The sequence below is a fragment of the Eucyclogobius newberryi genome, unplaced genomic scaffold, assembly GCF_026437365.1.
Source record: "Eucyclogobius newberryi isolate DKJ021-1_F unplaced genomic scaffold, fEucNew1.0.hap1 SCAF_6, whole genome shotgun sequence".
Classification (NCBI taxonomy): Eukaryota; Metazoa; Chordata; class Actinopteri; order Gobiiformes; family Gobiidae; genus Eucyclogobius; species Eucyclogobius newberryi.
The window spans coordinates 9,857,590-9,870,712 of record NW_027316278.1 but is presented as its reverse complement, the minus strand read 5'-3'; the positions used below and the strand labels follow the sequence as shown (position 1 = coordinate 9,870,712).

At 37.1% G+C, this 13,123-nt stretch overlaps 1 protein-coding gene across 1 annotated transcript in view; it reads left to right on the top strand.

The window, feature by feature from the left end:
• glipr2 (GLI pathogenesis-related 2) overlaps window positions 1-5,830 on the top strand; it is a 49,828-nt gene extending 43,998 nt beyond the window's left edge. The window contains exons 8-11 of the mRNA XM_072432905.1: window positions 1,954-2,163; window positions 3,746-3,823; window positions 4,453-4,614; window positions 5,742-5,830. Of these exons, the coding sequence (XP_072289006.1) occupies window positions 1,954-2,163; window positions 3,746-3,823; window positions 4,453-4,614; window positions 5,742-5,830 (539 nt within the window). The remainder of the gene's footprint in view (window positions 1-1,953; window positions 2,164-3,745; window positions 3,824-4,452; window positions 4,615-5,741) is intronic.
• Window positions 5,831-13,123: the final 7,293 nt, after the last annotated feature.

Genomic DNA, 13,123 nt, shown 5'->3' with positions numbered 1-13,123 from the left:
TTGTTTTTCAGAAATATTAATCGATGTTTATGAATTAGTTTGGTTTCACCCGCCGCCATTAAACCGCTGAACTCACAAAACAAAACTAAAGAAAGGGAATTTTGACTGAAATAATGTCACTAATTTAAAAATAGACTAATTTAAAAAACAATGGACAAAATAGGACAATTATTCAGTGTGATTTTTCTTTTCTTTTCTCTGTTGTTGTTGTGTTGTTGCTCTGTTTTTTGTTCCATGGTCTAATAAAAAAATAAAAATAGCAACAAAAAAGTGGAATTTTGATCATTTCATCCCAATAATACGGTATTTAATTCATTTCATTTTAGATTTTTACATGTTTACTGACTTAGGCCACTGAGAAGACAATGGCGTGCTGAGTGTTTTCCTTCACATTGCGGTGCTTTGTGGCTGAATGTATGGAGCGTTTGACAGATAAATACAGAGTTGAAGTTCAAATCCAGGTCAAGCTGCTCCGTGTTTGCCAACTCCACGGTGATTTTAAAGAATTCTCACTGAAGTCGACTCAAAATGTGCTTCAAACAGGACACGATACGGAATATATTACTGTGATAATCAGCCACAGAGTGAGTTTGAATGTTCTTTCCTGATTATTTGCTGCAGATGTGAAAAGTGGAGAGAGACGCTCTGAATGATTCATAATGGCAGGTACAGTAAAGTGCATGCACTCAGCACATCAACTATAACCTGATACATTATTGATATATTTATGTCTTTTTTTAAAGTTTAAATCGTAAAATACATAACAGACAGAACACAACCAGAGAGCAAAAGTAGGAATTATTAAAATAAATAAGTAATTAAAATAATAATACCGTATTTTCCAGACTTTAAGTAGCACCTTTTTTCATAGTTTTGGCCGGGGTGCGACTTATACTTATATTTATACTTATATACTTATACTTATACTCTAGTGCGACTTATATATGTTTTTTTTCTTCTCTATTGTGCATTTTTGAGCTGGTGCGACTTATAGTCCTGAAAATACGGTAGTTTTGATTTTGCGGGAAATAAGGCTGTAAAAAATATTAATTCAAATTGACACACTGTGTTTTATTCAGGACAATTCTAACTATATTTTAAATTCGAGATGTAGGATTTTTTGTTTTTGTTGCTTTTTTAAGGTGCACTAAAGAGCAAGTAAAGAGAACAATAGGGTGAAACGAGCCAACACTAGGCCAAGCGAGTGAGAAGCTGTGAGAGTGAGGCTGGCAGAGAACAATAGGGTGAGACGAGTAAAGAGCTGTGAGAGTGAGGCTGGCAGAGAACAATAGGGTGAGACGAGTAAAGAGATGTGAGAGTGAGGCTGGCAGAGAACAATAGGGTGAGACGAGTAAAGAGCTGTGAGAGTGAGGCTGGCAGAAAACAATAGGGTGAGACGAGTAAAGAGATGTGAGAGTGAGGCTGGCAGAGAACAATAGGGTGACACGAGTAAATAGCTGTGAGAGTGAGGCTGTCAGAGAACAATAGGGTGACACGAGTAAAGAGCTGTGAGAGTGAGGCTGGCAGAGAACAATAGGGTGACAGGAGCCAACACTAGGTCAGTAAGTGAAGAGCTATGAGCGCGAGGATGGCAGAGAACAATAGGGTATAACGACCTGTAATGAAGTTAGCAGGATGAGCACGTTCAGGGCATAACTCCTACTGAGGGCGAGACTAATCAATCTCAAGGCTGTATACATTGTAGCTTCCCGGGCTAGTACCTTCAGATTGAAAATGTCTTCTGATTGGCAGTTAAACCGTTTCAAATCTCAAACGAATTTTCCAGTTTCTCCGTGTCTTCACTTATGTTCGAAAGCTCGTTTACCGATCCACTCTTCTGTCCGCCTGCCCTAGCTGCTGCTGTATTGGAATTACTGTAGATTTGCAGTGAATGAATAAAAATAACAGATATGAACACATTTGAATGCAGTGTTTTTGTTGCTGCTGTTCCAGATGCTAGTTTTAAGCGCGAGTTCCTGAACGCCCACAACACGTACCGGTCCCAGCACAGCGCCCCGCCCCTCGGCCTGAGCAGTGAGCTGTGTGCGGAGGCTCAGCGGTGGGCCGAGCACCTTCTGCAGAGGAACATCATGAAGCACAGCGAAACCAGCGACGGAGAGAACATCTACTGCTTCAGGAGCTCGGCAGCCATCAAACTCGCAGGTCAGAAGGGCCAAACAAGTGACATGTTCTCTTTGAGTAAATGGGTTTAAATAGATTTTTATATTGTATTTTCATTAATGACAATAAAAATATAAAAAAAATTACCATAACAATAATACAATGACAAAACAAAACAAAATATACACCTCACATTCACACACAAAATTCACAAAAAGCACAAAACATTCAATCAAAAATAGAACTAAATAACAAAACAAGAAAAACTGAAGAAAATAAATAAATAAAATAAACCCTAAAACAACTGCAGTATTTCCAATGTGTTTTAGTGGGCCATGTATTTATTTTTAAAAATATTTTCTTTTTAAATGTATTAAATCATGTTATTATTATTTATTTTATTTATTTTATTTATTTTATTTATTTTACTTATTTTATTTATTTTATTTATTTTATTTATTTTATTTATTTTATTTATTTTATTTATTTTATTTATTTTATTTTATTTATTGTATTCATTTTATTCATTTTATTCATTTTATTCATTTTATTCATTTTATTCATTTTATTCATTTTATTCATTTTTATGTTTTTTGGGGGGTATAACTATAACTTTATTTGCCCACACCAAGAATTCTCTCAGTTTTGAAACCTGACTTAAAAAAGGAAAGGGTTATGTGAATATGAAAAACACTTTTCCGAGCAAATTGAGGCCACTTCTGTATTTGACAGATATTTATTTAACCTAAACATCACTTTTTTCCACAATACAACTGTCACACAAGCACACATGAACAGGAAAAACAAACTCTCCTAAACCTTTAGCTTCAGGGTTAATGGAGGTGGTTAATGTGGTCCAGACATCACAATCTCCCTATAAACAGCCTTTAACTGTAAATAGCACCATTTTAATTCACCAATAATAAAAAAAATTACTGACAACTCATATTTAAAGTGCCTATGACGGGTTTTTACGATTTTCTAATTGTGACTTTATTTGTTGTATTTATACCTGTTGTGCATATAAATTATAGTTTCACACCGATCGAGCAGGTATTTGTGGAAGAAAATGTGAAAAATCTGTAGAAAATTACAGGAAGTGACATCACACACAGTCAAAGTTTATGCATAATTTGTTTGACTCTCTAAACATTAATTCAACAAAATAAAGTCGCTCTTGTATATTTTTATTTGTCAAATTTAAAAGAAAAGTGACATTAGATAAGTTTTGGCCCTGTGTTTGCTGGTAATTTCCTTGTGTGAAAAATTACAAACAGGAAGTGAAATTATAAACCTAAAAAATTTGCTATTCTGTGATCAAATTTGTAGATTTTTTTAGAAAATTCAAAATAACAAACTTAACTGCATTTTAGTTCAATGAGTGGTCCGACCTGTAGGGGGCACTTTAAATGTAAATTATATAAAACTGAGAGTTTGTTTTTCCTCAACAGAGAAGTGTAAACCTCTCAAATCTCTGCATAACAACAGAGACGACATTACAGACATTTTGTGCATTTTCGGAAAAATAAAACAAAAGTGAAATAGGAATGCCAATGTATAGATAATGTATAGATTGATTGAATAACGCACGATACGGGAGCTTTACCTTGTGCGTTCCCCTCAGGCCGAGAGGCCGTGGACGCCTGGTACAGCGAGATCAAGTATTACAGCTGGAACTCACCCGGATACAGCAGCAAGACCGGTGAGGCCCCTGAATGTGCACTCTGCTGCCTCTAGTGGTGGTTCTCAAACAGCCGCACGCGTTCTAATGATGGCACAAGAGCTTGTCGCGGTGGTCTGGGTGGTCTGGGTGGTCTGGGTGGTCTGGGTGGTCTGGGTGGTCTGGGTGGTCTGGGTGGTCTGGGTGGTCTGGGTGTGACATGTTGTGCCGTACGGTTATGATCTATGACGCCCGTGGTCCATTAGATTATATGTTTGGACATTTTAAATCGCAATATTGATCTGAAACACCATAATAAAAGAAACAAGTCCGCTTTATTTTATCATTTCATATAATATTTTATTTTTTATTCTACTTTTTGTCATTAATTTAGACAAAGCGTGTGGAAAGGGGGGGTTGTTGGAGCAGTGATGTCTTGATTTGCAGATCAATAAAGATAAACAAATTAATACAACTTTGAGTAGGTAAACCAAAAGGGAAAATGATAACATGGTTAAAAGCTCTTGAAAGTCAATTTTACTAAACACGTTTGAAATATGTGTTTTTTTCACGCTTCTACTGTGACCTGAATAACCACGATTATCAATCAACCGAATAATCTTGACATCCTTAGCACTATGTCACTACAGTGTGTGTCCTCTCCTCTGCAGGACACTTCACTCAGGTGGTGTGGAAGGACAGCACCGAGCTGGGCGTGGGCGTGGCCTCCAGCGGGAAAAGGGTGTATGTGGTGGGACAGTACCGACCGGCCGGGAACGTGAACAGTCCCATGTACTTCCAGCAAAACGTCCTCCCGAAAGGTAAAGCGCTAAGTGACGTGCGGCAGGTTTTTACGATGTTCTAATTTTGACTTTATTTGGTGTATTTATATCTGTTGTGCATATAAATTATAGTAAATTATAGTTATAGTTACACCAATCGAGCAGGTATTTGTGGAGAAAATGTTGAAAAATCTGTGGAAAATGACAGGAAGTGACATCACACTCATTCCAGTCAAAGTTTATGCATAATTTACACAAAGAAACAACGTTTTTGACTCTCTAAACTTTATTTCAACAAAATAAGGTCGCTCTCATATATTTTTATTTGTCAAATTAAGAGTTTTTGCCCAGTGTTTTCTAAATAATTTCCTAGCGTGACGTCATCAATTACAAACAGGAAGTGAAATTACCGTATAAACCTAAAAAACTTGCTATTCTGTGATAACATTTTTATTTTTTTTTGTGCTAAATTCTAAATATATTAATCTTAACTGCATTTTAGTTCAATGAGTATTCAACCTGTCATAGGCACTTTAATATTGGTGAAGATGTTATATTATATATTGTCGTTTTAGATGGCAAATTAACCACAAAACATCATTATTCCTCACTAGAATCACAGAACAAACATGATCATCAACAGGAGTCTCTTAAAAAGGAGATATATAAAGTACATTTTTGGGATGTGAGACTAAAACAAGATAAATAACCTGTTAAGAAGGGCACATTAATGTTTTTCGCACTCTTTCATCTTTCTTCTGAGCAATGTTCACACAAAGTGCAACATCCTTTTCCAGTATTCTCTATATCCGCTACAGGACATGCTCACATATTCATATTTAAATCCTTCTTCCTTGTCATAAAGTGGTGTTTTCTGTGTTTTGCGTCTGCTCTCTGTCTCACGTTCCCTGCTCTGTCTTTCTCTGTGAGGTACTGAATTAAGTAAAGTGAAGGAGATAAACCGCTTTTTGCTCGCGACACAAAAGAGCACAATCAAATGTATTTACAGTTGTGTTTTTCTGTCTCAACTGTTGTTTTTCCTCAGTGTTTCATCTGTGCATTTGTGTTCTGGAGGTGACTGTTTTAGAAATACTACAAATAAATCAGATATTTAGACCGTTGAACACAAAATGATGATTCTGAAAGTGAAACCTCTGATTCAGCTCTTGTCTGTGCAGTTGCAGGGAGTTTGAAGGACATTCCCAAAGGTCCAGGGCCAGGATTTGAACCCGGAGAGACCAAAGTGACCTGCTGCTCCCTGCTGTAGAAGACCAGGACTGCAATTACATGTCATCGATTATTGCGCAGTGAAATGATAATAATAATGTTGTCAATTGTACTGTGTAGGGTTTATGGACTGAAACACCAAAAAGTTTCAAATTAAATGATTTTATGCATTTTAATGAATTAATTTGTGTGTTTTTACGTATTTGGATTTTTTTATTGATTGTTTTATTGGATGTTTTATTTGCATTTTATCAGGATATCATATGTTTCTTTGTTTTGTTTTATACCAATGACCAATGAAAAGGAGCGGTTATTTCATTTGGTTTTTACCTTTACAAATAAATAAATGATAAATAAATATGGCTTGTGTGTGAAAGTGAGTTTGTGGTTGTCTCTTGTTGGGCCGATATATAACAGTCTGATATGGCATTAGTGGGGCAGTGGATTTATAACAGAAAGAGACGGTTATAAAAAATAAAAATAAAAGTTCTTAAGAACCATAAGCTCTAAAAACTGAAAGCTCAAAACCTGAAACTTCCATTGGAGTTTACTTTTGTTTACTTTAGCAACTAGAACCAATATGGCAGTAAGTGGCAAAAAAAACTGTTAATTTGAGTAGAAATGTGCATAAAAGCCAAATTGCATTAAATTATACAGTAGCATAACAATTTAGAAATGCACTGATACAATAGGGTTTAGTCAAGTTTCACAGATTTGACAATGACTCTTGGATGAGAGTCGAAACGTCTATTTTTTCTAACTGGGTCCAGATGATACAACTGAAGCTTTTTCTACAAGTTTCACAGATGTTACTGACAAAAGAGGAAATGATCTGTAAAGACTATTTTAAATGTGCTGTAATTCTCTGTATGAGATTAAACCTAAATCAATATTTTATTATTTTTTGTGTCTTGTCTTGTCTTGTCATGCACATCTTCAGAAACTCTCATTGTTGTGACATGATCTGCAGTTCAGGCTCAGGCCTCAGACAGAGACATCAGCAGACGACAGATCTTCTCACATTCTGAGAAACATGGAACACACAGAAGCCTCATGAGTCATGACCTCCACATCTGAACAATGAATCAGACTTAAGACTCAGGCTATTAAGTTTGATCTCACAGATTTTTTTTTTTTACCTGGATGTTCTGCTGGACGTTGTTCTGGACTCTTAACTGTACTTTGGACTTCACGCTGGACTTTCTCTGGACCTGCCCTGGACCTGCCCTGGACCTGGACTGGATCTGGACTGGACCTGCACTGGACCTGGACTGGACCTGCCCTGGACCTGGACTGGATCTGGACTGGACCTGGTCTGGACCTGGACTGGACCTGGTCTGGACCTGGTCTGGACCTGGACCTGGACCTGTACCTCTCCAGTAGATCCTCCCATCCTTGATCAAGTGTGAAGTGCGTGTAACAGGAAAATACCACTAGAGAGAGCCAACTTGCAACAAAGCAGCCGTGAGTGAACAGTACTGTCCTTTTGAACTAAGTTTAGTCAAACTGATGATCATGAATCATAATGGAATGTTTAATATAATGTAATTTAAAGTTTGTGCCTTTTGTAACTCTTTGTGACTCTTAATCCTACTTTCAGTCCAAAACAGCATCATCTTTGCTTCCTTCACAAAACAGCTACATCTTTGCTTCCTTCACAAAACAGCTACATCTTTGCTTCCTTCACAAAACAGCTACATCTTTGCTTCCTTCACAAAACAGCTACATCTTTGCTTCCTTCACAAAACAGCTACATCTTTGCTTCCTTCACAAAACAGCTACATCTTTGCTTCCTTCACAAAACAGCTACATCTTTGCTTCCTTCACAAAACAGCTACATCTTTGCTTCCTTCACAAAACAGCTACATCTTTGCTTCCTTCACAAAACAGCTACATCTTTGCTTCCTTCACAAAACAGCAGCTACATCTGCAGTGTACTACAAACACCACTAGAGGGAGCCAGAGAGCTGTCTTGGGGAAACAAGCTTATACAAGTTTGGGACAAAATGTACTTGAAAGTGACACAAGGCAAAAAGAGGGAAGTGATTCAAACTCAAGGCCTAAAATACGTCATAACATAATACAATCTGATCATGTTTTTTAACAATATGATCAGAAGTCATATGACACTGATACAAAGACTGTGACGTTCATAAAAACATAAACAGGCCTTATTTAAGTTGAAGAGACCACAATGTCTGGGAAATATTGACTGATTTGAAAAACATAAACGTGACACACAAAAATCCTCTTATGACTTTGGATTCACAGACACTGACGAGTCGATTATTAAAGCTGAACTGACTATTGTGGCATTTCCTGATGTGTTTCACCCTCTGGTCAATAAAAGTATTAGCTATGTAACAAAATGTGGGTTATGTCATACTAAATTAAGCAGTACTCAAGTAAGAGTAACGTTACTTTAAAATATTATAAGAAGTAAAAAGTAGAGACACACATTATTACCCAAGAGAAAAAAAATCATGATTTATCGATTATTCATGAAAACTGAGATCATGGCCAAATAACAGTGAAATCTTAACATTTCTTTCATTTCCATCAGCTAAAAAGTTACTATTTTTTAAGTTTGTGACCAGCTTTATGAAATATAACTTTGTGAATTACAAAATAAAGTTGATGCAGCAAAAACAGACGGATAAAAAGCACTTTCTGACAATAGTTTGCATTAAAGAGACAAAATGTTGCTCCTTAAATTGTCACGATCATTATTTTTTAGTCTTTACCATCATATTGTGACCGGAATAATCATCATTATTGAATAACTGTATAATCTTGACATCCCTGGTCATGAGTTGACAAAAAACAACATGAAATAATGCACAGATTCAGAGACAAACACAGTAAAAAGTCCAAATGTTTGAATCGTTTAATGTCGATTGCACAAAGGTTTTGTTATTATAGACTCACTCACAGAGGGAAGAGGCACTAAAATAAGAAAACTCCTGAGTGCAACGTTAAAACAAAACTTAGAAGTGTAAGAAGAAATCCAGTCTATTCAAAAGTCATGATTTTCCCTTCATCAGAAATGCACAGTGTCTGTTATAATCCTCTATGACATAAACTAATAACCAGAGGTGGTCAGAGACAAAGTAAATGTACTTCAGTATTTATTGTAGGCACAGTTTTTGAGGATCTGAGTTGTATTTTATAACTTTTTACTCCACTACATTTAGAGACGTCACAATATCAAATGTTAAAGTTAAAGTTATTGTGTAAAAAAACATCACGATTTAACGATTATTCACGATTATTGTGACAAAACAACAGTGACATTTTTTATTTCCTTTCAATCCCGCGGTCATCTTACTGTTACTGACCAGTTTTACCAAAAAAAAAAAGATAAAATAAAGTTAAATGTGACAAATACAGCCAGATAAAAGCAGTTATTTACATTGGGGACAGTATCTGTGCTTTATATTGAATAAGAAATACTTGATTTTGCTTCTAAAATTGTCACGGTTAATATTTTTTGAATGTTTCGGAATGTTTTCCTGCCCATGTTGTAACTTGGCTTTAATCACTTTTGAAGGTTGTTAACAATATTGACATCTAACGAGCTTTGAGTCGGCTTGCTTTTGTTCTGGAAATAGTCAATATTAAGTATACAAAATATTCGCTAATTGACATCATCTAATCCAATCTTTTGCATCATTTATACTAGTTTTACAGGCTGGACTTAAGGGTACAACAAAAACACAATTCACATCTCGTCTTTAGAAGGAGATTTTTATTATTATTTTATTTATTTTGAAGCTGCAATTGAAAATGATTTGTACTCGATACTTGAGTAGATTCTACAGCGACAACTTTAACTTAAGTAACAATTTAACTGAGCTTCTTTCAATTGTATTCACGTAATATTTGACCAGATGTATCTGTACTTTTACTCGAGTCGTGAAAAGCAGTACTTCCTTTGACCAGCTCTTCCAAATAATGTCAAATACAGTCGTAAATGTCTTCAAACCCGGCTCTGAAATCACTCACTTTTTCATTTACCTTGATTTTTCATATTTTCTGATATTCAGGGGTTAATCTACAATATTAAGCATCATGTTCCTCTTTTTTTACAGAATATTTTAGTTTACAAACTTTTAAAAAGGTCTATTATCTCGAATTTCACGAACAATAAATGGACCAAAAAATGCTAATCAGACTCCGCCTCTTGCTTCCTGTGACGTGCCATGACTGCGTCTCTGTAACAGGAGCCCCACAGTGTGATGCAGGATGGGGCCATGTCACTTCCCCCCCGGCCCAGACCAGACGGGGAGGAGGGAGGAGAGAGGAAGAAGGAGGGAGGAGAGAGGACAGAGGAGAGAGGAGAGAGGAGAGAGGAGAGAGGACAGAGGAGAGAGGAGGGAGGACAGAGGATGGAAGAGAGAGGAGGGAGGGGAGAGGAGAGAGGAGAGAGGAGGGAAGAGAGAGGAGAGAGGAGGGAGGAGGGAGGAGAGAGGAGAGAGGAGAGAGGAGAGAGGAGAGAGGAGGGAGGAGGGAGGAGGGAAGAGAGAGGAGAGAGGAGAGAGGAGAGAGAAGGGAGGAGAGAGGAGAGAGAAGGGAGGAGAGAGGAGAGAGAAGGGAGGAGAGAGGAGAGAGAAGGGAGGAGAGAGGAGAGAGAAGGGAGGAGAGAGGAGAGAGGACAGAGGAGAGAGGAGGGAGGACAGAGGATGGAAGAGAGAGGGGGGAGGGGAGAGGAGAGAGGAGAGAGGGGGGAAGAGAGAGGAGAGAGGAGGGAGGAGGGAGGAGAGAGGAGAGAGGAGGGAAGAGAGAGGAGAGAGGAGGGAGGAGGGAGGAGAGAGGAGAGAGGAGAGAGGAGAGAGGAGAGAGGAGGGAGGAGGGAGGAGGGAGGAGGGAAGAGAGAGGAGAGAGGAGAGAGGAGAGAGAAGGGAGGAGAGAGGAGAGAGGAGAGAGGAGAGATGACAGAGGAGAGAGGAGGGAGGAGGGAGGAGAGAGGACAAAGGAGGGAGGAGGGAGAGGGCATACTCCACTGCTGACTGTGGCTCCTGCAAATGGGCCTTTTCCTGAGGCCCCTCCCGTCCCCTTGGCGAGCTCTTAAAGACACATGACACAGATATAAGACCTGCAAAGGGAAAAGAACAATGTGTTATAGAAACGTTAAAGGTTTGTCAACATAAACATTCTAAATATCAGACACAACAAGAGTGAAAATGTGACGTGATTTCAATGGAGAAAACCGTGATTAAACACAGAACATCACAATGTACGGAAAATCTAGACGGTGCAAGTTGCTGACATGTAATAATCTTAGGATCTTCTTAGGATTTCAGGTATTTAACTTTGTATATTTTCTTTCAATTGTCAATAAAGGGCCAAAATGGATCCCAGTTTCTGTGGAAAAGGGCCTATTGTGATAAAATAATGCAATTACACAAACGGATTCAAAGCTTGCTGAAGGTTTTACTTTCACATTCAGCTTTATATGGTTTATTTACAGCACATTTTATCACTGTGAGGTCAAAATGATGCAATCTGAACGCCTTCATAACCAAGAAGAAGTGTCATTGTCCCTGTAGAGACATGTGAGCCAGGCTTCACTGCTGCAGGAGGAGTTTACCTTATGCATGTTTTAAGTGGATGGGGGAAACCGGACCCCTGGAGGAACCCACCCGGACACAGGAGAAACATGCAAACTCCACACACAACATGCTCCTCAAACAATATGAAAGTACTTTTACAACAAAGTATTGGAGTAAAAAGTACAGAGATGTAGTGGAGTAAAGTATCCAGTTACCTAAACCTTTTATGTACAGTACTTTTACTTTTGTACTGTGTTACTTTCCACCACTGAAGTTTTGAAGTACTTGTAAAACACCTTTATTTTGTTATAATGATCGTTTAAACGGTCATAAAAACATGTCAGCTGTTCATAAACTGACTTTAATTATCAATTCAAAATAAAATATAAATCTTAAACTGCAACTTCTGACTGAGGTAAAATCCGACAAAACAAAATCACAATTAGAAAAGCGTGAGAACCTTAAATGCACTTTGAGGTGTGGTGGAACATCCAAACCTCACATTAAAGTTATTATATTAATAACTGTTGGTATTGACGAGCTCTCAGTGGCACTCCTCTTGGTTTATGTTTCAATACACGCCGCGATTTATAACCTACTTTCAAATTCCCGCCATGCAAGCCTCGTAACTTGTCACGTCAGGTATGTGTTTCTGCCGTTAGACACGGTTGTTCTTGTTATTCTAGCTCATCTTTGCTCAGTCCCATTTTCTGGAACATGTGACATAACACATGAAAGCAAAACACACAAGTCACAAAAGAAGGTTAAACCCACAGAAGCCAAAAGAAAAGCATTATGGGAAGATTATTGTGAAGAATGCAGCTGGGAGATTTCAAAATATGTCTAATATTGTAATGAAATAGAAGGATTGTTTGGGGAAATGCAAAATCAGAATAGTAAATATACAGTATCTTCCATAAACACAAATTAAAAGAACAAATGTAGTGTTTTGTGGTTAATTTGATACATTTAGAAGCACATTTTGGCACATTTCTGTTTGATTTCCATGACATTGTCTCATTATGACCGTGAAATCATCAGTATTCAAGTTTACAGACACAGAGAAACAGAATGACACTCAAAAAGGCAACATTTATTTGAAAATTAGACCTTTTAAAACCATAAGAAATCAGGGCATAAATCAATAACATGTTGTAATCTGACACTGATCTCCTTTAAAGGGGAAGTTACAATGTCACAACACCAGTGGTCTTCAAAGCACATTTTTAGTCTTTTAGTTTCTTATTTAAATGTTGTATTTTAGAGAACACTTACACTTTTATTGGCACTAATTAAGCATGAACAGAGACTTACATCATAATGAACCAAATGTGTATGTTGTTTAGAAATTAAGAATATATATATACTGAATACATTTTTGTTTCTTTGATTTATGCTTTATTTTTGGTAACACTTTATCGTAACTACACTTTGAATGACCTTTATAATGATGAACAAAGATTTGAAAAATATATAGATAAATAAATGCACAAAAATAAATCAATAAATACAAACATAAATACCGTATTTTCCGGACTATAAGTCGCACTGGAGTATAAGTCGCACCAACCAAAAAAATGCATAATAAAGTATGAAATGCGGTTGCAAGTGTGAAAATAACAAATAATATCACATATAAGTCGCTCCGGAGTATAAGTATATAAGTAGAAGTCGCACCCCGGCCAAAACTATAAAAACAGGTGCGATTTATAGTCCGGAAAATACGGTACATAAATAGATAGAAATAAATAAATAATGAGCTTGTTAAAGGAAAAAACATT